This window comes from Embiotoca jacksoni, unplaced genomic scaffold (genome assembly GCF_022577435.1).
Source record: "Embiotoca jacksoni isolate LCO1_2020_lvr unplaced genomic scaffold, fEmbJac1.0.p SCAF_12, whole genome shotgun sequence".
In the NCBI taxonomy this organism is placed as follows: domain Eukaryota; kingdom Metazoa; phylum Chordata; class Actinopteri; family Embiotocidae; genus Embiotoca; species Embiotoca jacksoni.
This window is the reverse complement of record NW_027185252.1, coordinates 6,942,296-6,960,053: the sequence shown is the minus strand read 5'-3', so window position 1 is coordinate 6,960,053 and position 17,758 is coordinate 6,942,296. Positions and strand designations below refer to the sequence as shown.

Genomic DNA, 17,758 nt, shown 5'->3' with positions numbered 1-17,758 from the left:
GATCCTAAATGCCTCCCGCGCATCATGTGACGCAATGTTTTGACCTGATAGATGATTGTGAAGACAAGATGCAATCTACATTTGTTATGGTTACTTGAAAGTAGTCTAAGAAAACAGATGTGGGGCAAATTACATTTCACCCTATTTTTATACAATATAAACAGTACCAACAACTCTGTGATTGTACTCAAAATAACCAGCTATGAAAGTTATTACTAGATTTGGGTTGAGGATTCCTTTGAAGTCATGATCCTTATTATTCTTTCATTAATTCAAACCCCTTTTTGCCGTTATCACCAGTAGCCATGGCTGCCATCAAATAAACCAGGACTCGAATCTTAAGCAATATAATGTGGTGCTTTGATACCACTCTCAATTCTCCAGCTTTGGTAAACTAAGTGAATACCGACAAAACTGAACACCTGTCATCATATTTCTGTGCCGAGCAGAAGTCACCGTCTGTTCTCAAAACAGCACCTCTCAACTCCTGTGGGGTTGCCTGGCAACTATACTATCAAATAAATGCACTAAGTGCCAGATGTTGCTGTCCGACAGACAAAGATGAAATCTTGCCAGGGAAACTAAACTCAGGACGTTCAAGAAGTTATTAGAAATAGACTTAAAGCTGTGCTCACATTTTATGACCACAATCGTTTTTTTGGTCCATAAACAGCGAGTCCATTATCACCTTATATTAGAAGCGCGTTCTATTCACACACATGCATCTTTCCATGTGGATCATCCAGTACAGGAAACAAGACATCTAACATCAAGCTGTTGTTGGTAATATGTTTGGGTTATCATCCCCCTTGTGTGCATGCTGCCAAGTGATTACACAATGTTGTACATTCCTGGTGCCTGGTATCTACTGTGTTTCAGATCCCCCACGGAGCATTGGGGAGTTAGTCTCATTTCACAGGCTGAGAGTTGCACTGTAAACATTACATTGTACTATTGGGAAATCGCGGACATTTTATATTCATTATATCAACTTCAGGGTAGTTCATCATCCCTCGAAAGACATGAGGAATCTGTGCAGGATTTTAGTGATGGGAATTTTCAGCTTGAATACTTGATCACTCAACCTCTGAGTTATCTTAACTCATATGTCTAATCAGAATGGTTTGTGTTTAATAAAACAGATCTAAGGAAATTAAAATGATTCAGTTAAGCTGTTTTTTAATGAAATGCCTGCCATTGGACGAACTTTTAATAAATGAGTTATTTTTTTCCCAGTCATTCTCCTTTGTTCAAGTGAAGAATACCAATGGCAACGGCCAAGACTAGATCTAAATAGTGCTCTTATAAAAATGCTTTTTTCCTCCAATCAAGGCAAGTGGAGAAAAGGCAGATTGTATTGGATTGTTGAATGAGGAGAGAGAACAACAAACCAAACCCCAAGGTTCTCCATAGATAAACAACAAAGCTCTTGGGGGAGTGGTTAAGGGCCGGGTGGTGTGCATGTGTTGGTGTGCCCGTGTGTCTCAGCATTCATGTGAGCGTGACCCCCCCCCCCCCCCACCCCACCTCCCTCCCACCCCCCAGAAACATTTCTAAAATAGCAACCGCAAACCAGACAGAATGTAAATCTGCACTTTGAAAAGGGTTGAAGAAAAGGAGGTTTGAGGGACGTAGAAAAACAGGTATTCATTTCAGCCCATTTACAGTTCCAGGAGCATAGAAATGGGTCACAGCACTCCAGCTCCACTCGGACCGTTGAAATAGGACTCCTGGTTTTATTTTTTTGAGTAATGAATTACAGGTTTTTCCGCCGACTGAAGCTCAATTATATTACAGCTCCTGAAAGCTTCATCATGCCCAGGATGAAGGAATTCTACGCGTAAGCAAAGTCGAATAGAATTGTTTAATTGTATCAGCATGTTTCAGTAAAATCTGGAAGAAAGAGAGGGAAAAGGAGGGAGTAGGGAAAGGTGGTGAGAGGCAACCCAGGAAAGACCAGTGAAGAGTAAAATCAGCAGTTAAAAGAACTTAACGACAAACCGAATGTTCTGGTGTGTGTTTGCTTTCTATTTTAGTTTAATTAATGATTCCGAAATGTAGCATACGCAGCCACAGGTCAAGAGATTTTACCAAAGCTCACTTTTATTTGTCATGTCAAACACTTTGGGCTGCACAGTGCAGGTAAAATAACTGACAGAATTATTGTATACCTTGTAACATTTACAGATGTATTTTCTCAAAAGCGATAAGGCTTATCACTGTCTAGTGAAAATCGCAAATGTGTATATTTAGCTCCAAATTTAATTTACTGCTTTTAACAGATTTCGATAACTTGAATGATGAAACCAGGTTGTTTTTCTTGAGTCGTCAGAAGTTTAAATATTACAGTGCTTCTCCAGAGGTGCAGCGGTAAGAAATTCACTCTACTGTCTACATTTGTCCGATATCATTAAAATTATTCCAACTGCTTAGCAGTAAAGAAAAAGCAAAGAAGAAAAATGATCACAACGTTTATAAAGCATAAACTGCTGGCGCTAGCAAACTAAATTTACAATTGCTGAAGTTGAAAATGATATACTTCTTTGATCCAATTTATTTTCCTATAAGTCTTTGACATGGAGCCATGCAGCACCCATCCTACTCTGACAGAAGATAAACAAGAATATTTACGATGATTGCTTCCTGAACAACAGATCAATTGAGCCGTTCCCTCAAATTGGGATTTGACCACTGGAGAATCTCAGTGTCTCACAAATTTTCAATCAGATTGAAAGCAAATGAGGCAGACCCTATTCCATCCAGAAGCAACTGCACTTCTATTTTGCTGAAATGAAAGGAGAGCAGTTTTGTCCTGATAGTGGAAACTGTTCTTATTGAGGTTCAGAACTACAAAATCAAACATTCTCTGCTGTGGCAAATTTTCTACTATAACACTTTGCACGGAGTCAGAATCTGGTTTAAAGATCAAAATATCCCCAAATGACAGATGACTCCCTCATCATAGGGAATAAAGGATTTTCACATCTTGCCATGGGAAAAGGATTTTCCTCTGTAGTTCTGGCCCCAACTATTGTTTTCCACTCTTTACTGCATTTCATCCAAAGGTAGTCTGTGTAAGGTTTCCCTCCAAGTTCCCGACTTTTCCATCTTTACAGGAGTGAAATATAATGATGCTACATGACATGCAGTCCAATTCCTGAAAATCCAATTAACTTAAAAATTGTACTAAAATGTCAATTATGTACATAATGATCTATGATTATATAAAATGAACTTTGCAGCTGCTCTGTAGCTTCTGATGTCCTGGATGTTGTCCGGAACATTTCTGCCTGGATTTGGGGAGGTTAGAAGGTTAAAGTGAGGATTGTGTTGTAGTATCTATCAGATAAAGACCTGGGAAAGTCTTTTGACTCCACAGTGGATCTGATGGAAGCTGGAACAACAGAGCAGTGTTTGAATACTCAAGAGGGAGCAATAAAGGGGGGGGGGGGGGGAGAATGAGAGAGGGAGAAAGCCTGCAGCACATTCCCCACAAGAAATTCACTTCCTGTCTGTGAGTCTTACTCAGCACCCAGGAGGAAGAGGAGGATGAGGCCCTCACACATATTCCTCTCATTATGTGGGTATCAAAGCCACAGAAGTCATTCTTTAAAGAAAAAGAAGAGAAATGCTGAAAAAAAAAAAAAAAAAAAAAAAATCACATCTTCAGAGACATCCAGTTTCCTCTTTAAGAGAATAGTTTCCGCTGGGTTCCAAAATAAAAGCTAACAGATGAAGTTTGTGTAAAAAACATTTCAACACACGAGAACTAGCATTAGCGTCTTCTGCACAGACTGTAGTCATTGAAGTAGCAGTGAATTTGCATAATATCATATCAACTACATTAACACTACTACTGAAAATACCTGGAAAAACTTTGTACTTTCTAATTGCCAGATGCAACAGCTTTTCCATCCAGAATCAAAGCAACTGATAATAAGCCTGTGGTTCAGGAGCAGGAAAACAAATTAGTTCAATGAAGAAAATGATTCACTTAGCCTAATTGTAGGTTGTTGCTGCAGTTACTCAGCAAACATGTTGTTACGATGTGTGTACACACTGGCCCACCAGGAGGCTATGTCAAGTTACAGACACCACTAAACTCCCATCATTGCTAGTCTGAGCAAGGAAACCCGCAGCAAGAGCTCCTCAAACTGAACCCACGCACAGGGGAAGACATTGTTAATGGAAAACCTTGTCGCACATGCAGACAAGGACAGAGAAAATGTTACCTCTTTCCCACACTTGACCCTTGTCTCTTAACTTCATAATGAATGCAAAAAAAAAAAAGGCCCAAATGTTATCTTGCACTGTCGCCTGTACACATAAAACTATCTGTCAAGCTTTCATGCCTCTGTGAAGGTCTCCGGGCTATTAACTTGGGAGTTCTACTCTGGGGTGCCAAGAGTACAACAGTAAACCCAGATATCTGTCACGGTGAGATTTTGTTGGTACTTTTCACTCTCTTCACTGATCTATGGCCAGGAACCTGCGTCCCTGCCAATGTGAGAGACAGTAAATTTGTAATTGGTAAGCAGTTAATAGTTTCCATTTTCTCCTGATGCAAATTGTGCCTGAACGGGGAATAAGTAATGTACGGCGGATCCAGAGAGTGATTTGAGTGTGTATGCTGGGATTGTGTTTCAGTGTGGCGACATGCTGTTGAGTCACAAACATCTTTTAATGGGCACAAAGAGCTTCTGGGTCATTTTTATTGACCAGAATTTATGCAACCCACGACTACCAGCTCTCACCAGTCTGATGTCCTCAGCTGGCCCTTCTGAGTACAGCCAGGTTTACTATCACCGTAGTCTGACTCACTGGATTTAGACTGGGTATATACCCGTCATCAAGCGACTATTTCAGTTGGCATTCTCCTCCCTTTCTGTTACGTAGGTGTTACTGTTTTCAAAGTCCCCATCGCAACAGGAAGCAACGAAAACAATTTTTTCTTTTTTCTTTACAAGTTTTGACAAAGATTTGAATCCTGCAGGCCTCTTTGGTTCCTTTTGGTCTTTCTTTGGGGGGGGGGTTAAGCATTTTAATGACAGGGCTCTCTGCCTCATGTGCAAATGTTCCACCAAAACAAGTTCCATCCCAACACCAAGGACCCCATCACTGCATTCTGCTGTGCATTCCAATACCCATACTACCATACTGTTTAGTATGCCAGAAAAAGATTTAGTATGTCCCAATACATAGTACGTGAAATGCAGAATGCCCAAAATACCAGGATGTCCTACTACATTCAGTTAAATTTTGCAGTATGCAGGCCAGCATGCTTCTCTGGGTGTTCTGACCCACAATCCTTTTCAGAAGATATTTCAGATCAACTGAGCCGCTGAGAAAGTTGGTGGTAGTAATGCTGAACATGGTTGCAACTCGCAAAGTAGCGTACTCCTTCCAGATAGCATCCTTTTTCCTTTTAATTCAAATGTCACCCTATGGATCGCAGATATGACCAAGAGGGTACAATTTCAAGGCACATTTTTATGATGAAGTATCATGTCCCAATTGTATGTATAATACCTACAACAGTACATACTTTGTAAGGGTTGCTGCAGTACGTATAAAAGTCAAAGACAAGTATGTTATTGGGAACGCGGCTTTAACCTAGGTGCCACCCAAGACAACTGTGATTGAGTAGAATAATATATGGTAGCAGGAAAACCATTCTCCAGCACTAACGCAGCACATTGCAGATAGATATGCAAGTGTACTATTGTGATAACATTTTCAAATTCGTGTTATAAGTGCCAATATGGCCCTAAATGCACTCGTATGTAAACAACTGTCTCTGACTGTATCTTAAAAACTACAGTGGTTTGTTCACCATATCAAGCAATCAATTAGTGAATTAACTGCTGGGATGATGTTTAACTAATAGGAAAAACAAAGTAATAAAAATATACTCTGAGTGAATGCATACATGTACTGTATATTACTTGTATATTATTTCCTACAGAAACATCCATCTATTATCTATACCCGCTTTATCCTGAACAGGGTCACGGGGGGGCTGTAGCCTATTCCAGCTCACTTTGGTCGAAGGCGGGGTACACCCTGGACCGGTCGACAGCCTTTCACAGGGCCAACACAGAGACAGATGGAAACAAAGACCATTCAAGTTCTCATTCACACCTGAGGGCAATATGCGGAATCACCGATTAACCTGACATGCATGTCTTTTGAACGGTGAGAGGAAGCCGGAGTACCCGGAGAGAACCCACGCAGGCACAGGGAGAACATGCAAACTCCCACAGAAAGGCCCCCGGCCGAGGCTCGAACCCATAACCTTCTTGCTGTGAGACGACAGCGCTAACCACTGCGCCACTGTGCCGCCGTACATGAACGTATTTTAGACAAATGTACATGTAAAATCTATAAATATAATTACATGCATGAATGGACAACTGATGAATATTTAGTCAGACTGTACACAAACATGTGTTCATCTGTCCTGTGCCTTGAAACCTCCCAGCAGTTTCCTTAAAGATGGACCACTAACCTAATTATTCATGACAAGACTTGAACAGTGAATGCTGTTTCCAAAGCAGTTTGAAGAGTTTCCCTGTCTACTTTATGAAATGCATGTCTGGCGCTGAAATATAATTTGTAATCACGTTCCACACTCATTAATTCTGAACCAGATGATCATTGCAGCACCAAAAGTGCAAAACTAGTGCAGACATATTACCTGGATCTGACAAACACAGAAGGCTATTGTTTGGGAAGTGATGATAGCATAATTTTACATGCAGCTCAAGCACACTTTGTTTTTCAGGAAAGATGAGCCAGATATACTGCCACAGACAATAAAATACTGGGTAAAAATATACTGGCGTTCCCATAAAATGATTTCATTATAGCCCAACCCCAGGCTTTCAGAACATGATGTACCACATCAAAATCTATAGCTTATCCAAACAAAACACAGCCAGATGTTAAGACTTCTGACCAAACTGGATGAAACTGAAAGAGCCGTTTATGAGGATCTGAATTTACATCTTCAGATACAGAGCAAAAGGATGGTGAGAATATCTAATCCTTTGAGTTGAAACAAATCTAGATCATTACTAGCTTTTTGTAGATACTAATGCAACATTTGCAAAACTCAACTACAGGGACTGTGTAATGTCGACTGACAGATAACCACGATGGAACAAGACATCCTGGATTCTTCTGGAGGGTCAGCGGTCAAAGGTTAAAGTTGTTTCTCAGCTGAGATAGCGTGGTATTTAAACCTGAACCTACAACTGACCAGAAAGACCCGGAGACAGATGAACGCTGCAGCCGTTTCTACTCCGCATCCCAGCTGCAATGTCAACACGAGCAGCCATGATGTCATTAAAGAAGCGGTTGGGAAACAAGATGTTGGCAGACATGAGAGACCGATCTAACGAACTGCACAGGCCCACTAAACTGGATAGATTATGTGCAACGTATACAGACACACACACATGCACAAATGTGACGCATTTAGACACTGCATTACGTGGCGCATGGTATGTCCGGGAGACTTGGGTTTAGGGCCGGCCTCTGGTTAAGTTGTTTTCCTGGAAGAGTTCGGGATGACATGGAGCTTTGTGGAATGTACCGAGCAGCAAGGCAGCGACCAGGACATTCTCAAGTGGAGCTTTTTTGTGTGTGTGTGTGTGTGTGTGTGTGTGTGTGTGTGTGTGTGTGTGTGTGTGTGTATACATCTGTGTGTATAGGATGAAGGATAAACTTACTTAAAGACCAGCTGCTTTCCGAAGCTTACTCACAAATCAGCACTTCTTAAATATTACTGATGAAAAGCTTTCACCAAGCTACCCAGAAAAAAATGTAAAGCTATACACCTATCAGCAATGTCGACACACTTAATACCATCCCTGTTTTGATATCAATGTAATTATGAGTAATAATGTTCCCCCTCAGGACCTGTTTGAATGCTTCTCAGGTCCAACATACTGTCTTCTAGTGGAATTGATAGGGAATCCAGCCCTCTTACCTAATGTACTAATATTCCACACGCTCGTGTTTTGAAAATTATTGAAAAATGACCTCAACCTTTAGTTTCCAGGGACCTCACTGTAAAGACTAGCCCAGCCTCTCTTTACAAGCCTGTCATCAGCTTGTTTTAACTGTTCACTGTCACTTGGACGTCATTGGAGCAGATATCACACACTGAATCAATTTTATCACCAGAACAAAACAGAGAGTATCGCCAAACATGCCGGAAAAGTCAACATGACAGATATAATACTTTTCTAATCTGGTGTTTTGCTTTAGGGCGGAATAATGAAAATGTGATATAATAAACCACAAATGAACTGTTTACGAACTGTGCTTATTTCTATGTAACTAATCAACTTTCAGTTTATTTATTTTGTTTAATTAAAGCCAAAGCTGTTGCCCAAGATGTTTCTGTGTGCAGTCTACTTTTCTGAAGCAAACTGCAAGTTCAGGTCAACTTCAGTTTAGTGAACAAACAAATACACACCACAGGAGTTTGTGTGGCGACAGCTTGTGTTCAGAGCTTGTTACTACCTCGATAAGAACAGCACATGACTGATGGTTAACTGGCATAAACTAATTTAACTTTCTGTACGAGTTCTCGGCATCATGTAGCCCCATGTGACTTTAAAGTTAGTAACGGTTTATTTCAGAGGTCAGCTACTGTTTTGTTTTTTTCCTCTCTTTATGACGTATGGACACTAAGTGGAAGCCCTGAGCTAATTGGCTTGGCTTAATTGACTTAATTAGTTCGTTTCCGGATCACGCACATGACACGCTCAAGTTTCCAGACCGTGCCAACACGAATCTCAAAAACTGTTTGACTGAAAGTGTATTTATACACTTCAAAACTAAACAAAGGGCCCGGACAAGAGCTGTCTGAGTGGGCTTACTCACTGCAAAACAAGGCAAGGCAACAATTAGATGAAACGTGGACAGTCGGTGAAAACGTAACACTAACTTCGCATGTTGAAACCTTTTTTTTTGTTGTTGTTGTTGTTCTTGTTTTTACCTAGTAACATGACTTCCAGCTTCTTGCGGTCCACTCGAAACCTCTCCTCAGTCCACTCCGGGTCTGGCAGCGGATGGGGGCCGCACAGATCCTCCTCTGATCCCGGGAGAGGAGAGTCGGCGCTGCGCTCGCTGTTAGAGCCCTGGTCCGACTGCTGCAAGTATCCGCTTAAAGTGTCGCACTGGGCAGCCATTCTCCAGTGGCCACTGCGTTTTACTCAAAGTTAGGTTGAGCTGAAGCAAAGCGCCGTACTTCGGTTAACTTTTTTTTTTTTTTTTTTTTAATTCCGTCACTTCGCGCTGTTGTGCGAGCTCATTGCAGCCCAAGTCGAGACCTTCCAATCCTCTGCAGTTTCTTCAAGCCCCTTCGTTTTCCCCCATTAGGCAGACTTCTAAAAATAGGCAGGAGCACACTCCGTCCGCTCGCTTTAAGTTGTCTGCCGAGTTAACGGAGCGCCGCCGCACAAGCACACAGCAAACATACCAACCAACTTCTCAGGAAAGTTTCACGTGTCACACTGCAAAAAGCGGGACTCCTCCCAGAAACCTTTTCGAGCATCTACCTCCCCCTGTGTTCCTGACACACACACAAAAAAATCCTCCAAACTATTCTGTTTGCGAAATTCATGTACGTCTTATCCTCGTGAGTGCACTATACTTTTATGTCTCATTTATAGGAAAATATGGAGAGACTATAGTGATAATTAAAGCCAACTAAATCATAGTTATTATGAGCGCATAGTAGATATAGTCACTCTAAATGATTAAGTACAAAGCCAGCTCTGCATATAAATAATATTTTTTTTTTTTTACTCTGCAGGGAAGCTGCTTGCAAAAACGCCCCGTGCAAACTATCTATTGGTTTATAGAGGAAACACCACCACATCCTGAGAGAGGCTAAAGGGAAGCAATACAGGAAAGAGAAACCAAAATAAATGTGGAGCAAGCCGACATCAAAAGTAAAACAGTCAGAATGGGCCACAATCCAAAACATGCCTTTTTTTTTTTTTTTTATGTGCTGACAAGGAATAGTTACCTGGGGTTATGATAAAGATAGACAGAAAGTTTGTAAGGAAATAAAAAATGTAATAGTGTTTTAGTTTCCCTTGTTTCATACATTTTGTACAGTGATATTTCCTCCACAACATGGACCTGCCGGGCCAGCCGCTGCTGATATTTTCAGCAGCATTGTTATTCTTCACATTTGAATAAATGTGAGGTCCAAGTCTCACTTAGCAGTCATGTCAGACTTCAGATAATCCCACGCTGACGACCTTAATCTGATATCTGGAGCTTTCATCATAAAACAAAAATAACCGTATTGTTGCAGTACCACAATTTTCTCAGTGCATTTTTTTGTTCATTTAGAAAGTAAATTTTCATCCTGACATCCGAGATAAAAAAAAGAAAAAGGAAATTAACAACAACTTCATTTTAATCTTAAGAGAATAACATTACCTGCATTTCTAAAAACTGAGTCGAGCTTTGACAATTGAGCTCTTCACCTAAATTTACAAGTAAATCTGTCAAAGGTAAAGCAGTCAGATGAATGTCTAAAATTTTAATCATCAGGAATCATATGCTTTTCTATTTGGCAGTTTTTTGTTTTTTTTTTAAATTAAACATCAACACAGACTCACTAGTACTCACTAAACGCAGTAGTCTGATCAAGTCGCACCAAATAGCACTGCTGCCGTCCAGCATATCAGCTGACTGTACAACTTATCAAAGACAGGTTTTGAGTTTCAAAACAAACTTTGTGGTCCCTAACAGGACAGATAAGAGTAAAATATATAGTCACAATCATTTTACCTTGTATGAATGTAGGATTTCCAGCAACCTATAGTCAGACTGCATCATCTATATGAACAATACAACAGTATATTCAATAAATCAAAAACACATTGCAAAAAGCCATTCCCTTAATATACAATGTCAAACACTGATGTCTACATACATTGCATGTTTTTTTTTTTTATCTTGATAAGTAGAATAATTGTTATAAAAGAATTAGTTACCTGATTACATTACATTAACTGATAGATGGCTTTATTTTTAAAATACTAGTGATTAAAATATAATTTGACTGAGATGCTTTTATTCTGTGTAATGTTAAATTTTGAGGCAAAAACTACAAGTATACAATTTTGTGTCGAGTGTTTTGGAGACCGAAAGTGTCGGGGAAAACAGCACCTGTAACATCCAGTAACACTCTGTCCGTTCAACAAGCTTGCATTTTATTATAAACCTCTCCAAAGCAGACAAAGAGCTTCTCCATGAATGTGTATGCGTCTCACTTCACCAACATGTAGTTACCTTGCTGCAACCAGCAGAGGTGATAATAATGGGTGATCTAATTTCAATTTACAGAACATAGCTTCTCATTTTTATTTCATTGCTAATGCAAGACAATAACCACTATTCACATTAATAACCATTTAGCAAATGGGCTTGAATTTAATCTAACACGAACAATGAATATTAAGTTGTCCACGAGATATACTACCTGTGAAAAAGGCTGAGCCAGTAAAAAGTAAAGGATGCCACCTAGTGGTCATAACAATGACTGAATATGACTAATTATTGGGTTGTAGGAATAGAGTACACTGAACCAAACGTTTTGTAGCAGAGTTCATAATTTCAGTTTACTCATGGGTATTGCCAGGAAACAAGTTGGAATTCACTTTTTGCTTAATGTTTTTAATGCAAAAAAATGAAAAATAAATTCAGTATAGTCTTGTACAATAGAAATCTATTAAAAGAAAAATACAATCCTTTCATCTCACCACATCTAATAATAATAATAATAAAATAATAATGCCAATTTAAGGGAAAAATAAAATAAACAGTAAAAACAGGTAAGTCAAGTAAAGTCTGAGTGGAGAAAGTGCTTCAAGCGTATCAAACACCTCGACTACAACCAGTGTGAATAAAGCAGTTGAACAGTACTGTCATATTTTGAGGTGTTCAGGGATGCGTCATTGTTGCTGATACGTCAGTCCTTCACATTGCATACCTCTGGGTCCATTCTCTGGCTACTTTGTTGTACCTAAAAGGAAAAGGAAAATCGGATTAAAGAACAGTGGACTCATTTCAGGTTTTCCATATGCTTAATTCTTTGGCTTTCATACTCACTTTTGTCTGTCTGACTTGTAGATGTGAGCAATGTCGGGGACTAGCGGATCATCTGGATTTGGGTCACATAGCAAGGAGCAAATGGATAATAAAACTAGAAGAAAAGAGCAAAAATCATAATTCAAGGTTTAAATTAAAATAACGTTTTCAGCTTCTTAACTCTAGATATGATTATGATTTGTATTCAAACCAATTGAATACAATGGAACAAGCTTTGATTTCATGCCACTTTATCTCAAAATCCTCCTGGTTTAGGTCCTTAAAAAGTGTATTTGGAGCCATTACTTTCATTAGGAAATATTTAAACAGCTCCTCACTCCCTCCCACCCATGTTTGCGACTCCAGTTATACGGTATAACATGCAATTTTACGACTTGGGAGACAAAAGTAGACAAGGTGCACAGGTTAATTTTTTTATAGATTGTTTTAGAAAAAAATTCCTGCTACCTGCGTTAGGAGTAGCTGGAAATGTACACGTTAGTTACCTTTTGATACTGTAAGTGCAGGTGACCACTGTGACCTCAAGATGTCAAGGCAAATGCTACCATTGCTGTTTATGTTTGGGTGATAGATTTTCGTGGTAAAGGCAACCTATGGAAAAAAACAAACAAAGCACAAATATGTAAAATTACCTGTGGAATTTTAGGGTGGTTGGGTCAAAAAACAAATATTTTCTGAGTAGGTCTGCATCTAACAACTATTTGTCGATGAATCATTTCAGAAAAATGCTTATTATATCAAGATGATGTTCTTCTGAGTTAAACAATCTCAAAAGATCTTACCTTTGGTGGCTTAAATGGGTAGTCAGTTGGGAAATGGACAGAAAGGAAGAAAACTCCTCCATGATATGGGCTGTCATTCTGAAACACAGGAGAAAATTATTGTTAGAGAACGCCTAATACTTGCGTCTCAATAACGCCGCAGGCTTTAGTGCATAACATTGGGATAGAGTGTGCCAGTCTGTGCTCTCTACACAGACTAGAAAGGGCTGTAAAGTCGACATAAAACACTATTGTCTAGAGATCCAGAAGCAGCTTAGTTTCACACAAAAAAAAAAAATCCAGGAAACTCATCCAGAAAAAGCTCACCGGTCCAGTGATGGTAGCTTGCCAGTGGAACACTGAAGGAAACAGGATAAAGAAAACAGGATAAATAAAACAATATGTGACAATATTATTAAGTATAAGGCTTTAAATGTTTACGCGGCATTGTGGACACAATAATATTGATTTTGAGAATGGTAGATTACAAGACTTAACGGTGAGGGGAAAAAAAGACAGGTTTATGTCCTTGGATATTAAACTCTCACACTTACGGTCTTCCCCTACAGGTCCAGCTGAACATGAAGCAGGAGGATCCCTCTGTAGGTCATTTAATTCCTGTACAAGTAAACAAAACACACGACAATTAAAGGCTTGTTGTTGTTTGTTTGTTTGTTTTTTTTGGGGGGGGGGGGGGGTGGAGGAGGGGGGGACACTGCAGTGCATTACACAAATCAAAATATACATTTAGATTTTGTTAAAAAAAAATACAAACTAACGTTAGGAGAAACCAGATAAAACTTAGGGAAGATCAAATATATTGAAAAGCACTTAAACTTAAAGTGCTTTGTCACTGCTAGTTTTCTGGGCTGTTTAGCTGTTAGCAAAGCTAGCATTGGGCTCAAGGTTTTTTTTTTTTTTTTTTTACCACTGCAGTACTTTAGCAAAAAAAAAAAAAAATAGTAAACTCGTGCAGAGATATAAAAAAACGATTAAAAAAAAAACACGGGACTTATTCCCGTAGTTACCCCTGAAAATCACACCGTTTACCAACCTCTTAAAAAATAAAAAAATAAAAAACGAGACGAGGCGTTTCGATCCCAGAAAATTAAAGCTAAAAGAAAAAGGCTAATAAAAAAAAGTTTAAGGTCCTAGCCGACGGTCTTCTGAAATAAGGACATCGCCATCGCCGTAAATACGCGGATGTCAGTTAAAACCGCGTCGTGAATTAATCACCGGGCGTTTAAATCGTTTAGAAAAGGTCGTAAAAACACACCAAACAACCGTTATCGACGTTAGCAGCCATGCTATTTGATGACAAGCCTCGCTAACGTTTCCGCATCGCTCCGACCTGTTCTGTACATTGAACGAATTTAAGAAATGACGATTATTTATTTTATTTTTTTTTACCTTCTGTATTCTTTTCAAAGCCATGGTACGTCTTTTTTCAGGGAAGTAAAGAGAAGCTACGGTGTTAAGTCTTGACAGCTGACAGCTAAAACTACGCTCACTTTAATGCCGACTCGGTGTTATATTTTTTTTTTTTTGACAAACTGATTACTTCTTTTGTTTCCGCGTTTTTGTTCGTTGACGAGGAGTGGCCCGGTGCATTATGGGAGATGGAGTTTTTTATTTTTTAATCCCCGCCTCCCCTCTTAAAGGGACCGTTCACCGAAATATCAAGGCAGAGTTTTACATCCTGGGATGTAAGTACTTTTGAGTACAAAAAAGATCAGACCACAAAAAGAGAACTGGAGCAAATGGAAAAAATTTTTTTATTGTGGACCATTACATCCAAACATTTTACTCTGACTCAAGACGTAAGCGACTTCAAATGGCTATGGCGTGTATCCTAGTCTATTTTTTTTCACATGTGGTAGTGAAAGTAAACTGTTTTTAATTCACTCACCCTTCAGTAACACGTTACAGTTCTGTGTAAAAGTTAATTCTGATATTTATCTGATAGCTGAACATGTTTTCAGTATAACATCTAACTAAATAACTTGTAAATTTGCTGCTACAGGATTCATTCAAAATAAAGCCACAAAGATGCATCGTTCACTGCAAGTTGATAGTGTATAGCCATAATATCTATGTTATGACCAATATCTGACCTTTGAGGAACATGGTATTAATTGGACAGATTTAACTCAAATGTAAGCTTCACTAATGACATGATAATATCCTGGCACTCTGGTTATAATCTGATTATAATCATACAGTAAAACTAGGATTAGAGTGAGAGAAGATGGCTGGATGATAAAATCACTACCATTAAAAACAAGAACTAGTGTATAAAAACAGAGCAGGACAAAGTTCTATACCTTTTCACAAAGGCTAAAATAACATAAACAATATAATAAAGAATGGATTGAAATGAATAGATATCGAAAGTGTATGGTAAAGTTGTATTAGGGCAATGAACTGTATAAACAGAGAGTACAATCAACCGAAGACCCAGGAGAATTAAGTTTCTAATTTAGACATGAAAGCAGCGAAGGTTGGGGTGCATTTAACATCATCAGTAACCTATAGTTCAAACTGTGTTCAGCATACCATATAAATCCAACATGGTGTGTGGTTTCTTCTGTGGACATGAAAGCTCTCATTTTTGCTCTTGGTAGATGAGAAAAGGCTGATGTAAGTATTGCCTTATCTTAAATCCCCAACATTTCTAACTCTCTCTTTAGTCCTCTATACTGGAGTTGCACTCATGAACTGCTTTAAGAGTAATTTGCAGGATTACAGGATACTGCCTGAAGGTAGCAAATAAGGAGTTTAAAAATAGATGCCCAAGAAGTGAACCCTGAGTGAATCTGGAAGTCACAGTGCATTTGTTCAGTTTCATGATTGAAAATGCCATAGCCCTGCCCTCTGTAGCCCACACCAACTGAAGACTACAGCAGACAACTATACATCTTTTTCTAGTTTATCTATTTCATGGTCAGTGGTATCAAAGGCTGTATTACTGAATCACTGATCAAACACAAGTCATTTAGTCCCTTTTTCAAGATTGTTCAGTCTTGAGCTGAATAGACTGAACTTTCTCAATAATCTTCCAAAGTGTTTATTTGGTATAGAAGCAACGAGGGTGTCCGTTTCAGAGAAACTGCCTGACATGTGTGACCCAATTGCAGCACATCAATTTAAAAAAGAAAAAAAAATCTATTGCCCACAAACAGATGGTTATCGGGGCAAACAAAGAAAGTAATAGAAAAGACAAGATGATATATGGGCATCAGTTGAACTTGTATCCCCCAAGGTGGACCATCTATTGCTGTTTTGGCTTTGTAGCTATTATCTTTCCATTTATGGCAGCACGTCCATGATGGCCACACATTATTGTAATTCTGTGGGGAAACAGAGAGTGGACAGCATGTTTGGTCAACCTTGTCGAAAGCCTGAGTCCTGAGAGAGAAAAGGGCAAGGGAGGACATTAGACATATAAGCATACAGGCACACAGGACATCGGGAGAGGGGGCACATCTGTCATCTTTCACGCCTGGACTGTTGCATACTGTACCTCAAAGCAACAGACTGCAGTAAATTAAGAGATTTGGAATTTATTCAGTCATTTGTCTCTGTAGCAGTGGACACATTGAGCCACAGAAATTTGTTGTTGATTTATATCAGCTTATTACATTGGCAGTCATTGTCTGATGCAGCTTCATGGAAAGTGTTACAAAAATAGAAACGCTGAATTCAAGTAAGATACATTATTTTACTATCTGTTGCAGGCAAAAAAAAAAAAAAAAAAAAAAAATGTGAGCTATTCTGCATATCCATAACAATTAATTTTAGTGGCATTATACCTATCTGTTTATTTGGGTTTAAAGTTCTGCTAAGGTGTTGTAAAAAAAAAAGGAGGGTCATTTAAAATGCAGCTCTCTGACATTGATGTTTGTTTATCGCTAATCTAAAACAACAACAAAAAAGAAACAAGGAAAAAGTTTGAAAAGATAGTTTTTTTCTAATAAATATTCATACAATTTCTCTTTTATTTTTGAAACTGCATTGTATTTCATTCTAGGACGTTTTAATGAACATAGTGATAATAATAAAGAATTAGTTGACCCTAACTGTCCCATGTTAGTTCATTGTAAATTATATTCATGACATATTCTAGTTAAAACTTAAGCTCTGCTGCTTGGGTAAAAACAAAAAATCTCTATGACAATGTCACAAAGTACAGTAGTGGAAGAAAGCCACACGTTCAAAGTTTGAATGATGTATACTAAATGTCTATTATTGCGTTATTCTTACTGTTGCATTAACATGTGCAGCATACGGTTTGATTTACTACACGACAATGCATCGTCGGCTACTTCTTGGCAGAGTGGAAATAGCCTAATGTTGCATAAAATCGAAATGCTCAAAGTTAAGCATGAGGACATCATAACTTTATAGTACCAGGGTAAAGTTACTTTTCACTGGCAAACAAGTCTTAAGTAGCCCATATAATTACGTTCAACAGGGACAACAGCATTGTCCTTCAGGCTGAAGGAGAGTTTCTTCTCTTAGTAAAAAAAAAAAAAAAAAAAAAAAAAAAAAGATTGACAAAGAAATCTGTGCTACATAGTGTCCTCCTGACCTCTGATATAGCTTGCAAGTGTTAAAATATTAATACGCTGCTGGTCCATTTTTTTTTTTTTTTTTTCTTGACCCAGCTTTCAGAACGAGCATATCACTGCAGTGCATAGCAGCACAATTTGAACAGGAAAAAAAAAAAAAAAAAAAAAAAAAAATAGCAGTATGTCTCCAAAACGGGTTGTAATTTATTCCTCACACGCGATTGGTCGTAGATCGATGCGCGTTCACGGCGCTCCGAGGCAACGCGCCCGCGCTTCAGAGCA

General features: G+C 38.8%; 2 protein-coding genes across 2 annotated transcripts in view; both read right to left on the bottom strand.

The window, feature by feature from the left end:
• The window catches only part of LOC138195245 (protein bicaudal C homolog 1-like), a 55,308-nt gene extending 45,636 nt beyond the window's left edge, over positions 1-9,672 (bottom strand). Inside the window, exon 1 of the mRNA XM_069144478.1 lies at positions 9,011-9,672. Within this exon, the coding sequence (XP_069000579.1) occupies positions 9,011-9,203 (193 nt within the window). The 5' untranslated portion in view covers positions 9,204-9,672. The remainder of the gene's footprint in view (positions 1-9,010) is intronic.
• A 1,553-nt stretch (positions 9,673-11,225) lies between these two features.
• LOC138195244 (ubiquitin-conjugating enzyme E2 D4-like) lies at positions 11,226-14,485 on the bottom strand. Its single transcript, XM_069144477.1, has 7 exons — positions 14,316-14,485; positions 13,460-13,523; positions 13,233-13,264; positions 12,927-13,004; positions 12,630-12,735; positions 12,145-12,238; positions 11,226-12,058 (listed from the first exon to the last, which is right to left on the bottom strand). Exons 1-7 carry the CDS (start codon positions 14,337-14,339, stop codon positions 12,013-12,015), a joined length of 444 nt encoding a protein of 147 aa, XP_069000578.1. The 5' UTR covers positions 14,340-14,485; the 3' UTR covers positions 11,226-12,012.
• Positions 14,486-17,758: the final 3,273 nt, after the last annotated feature.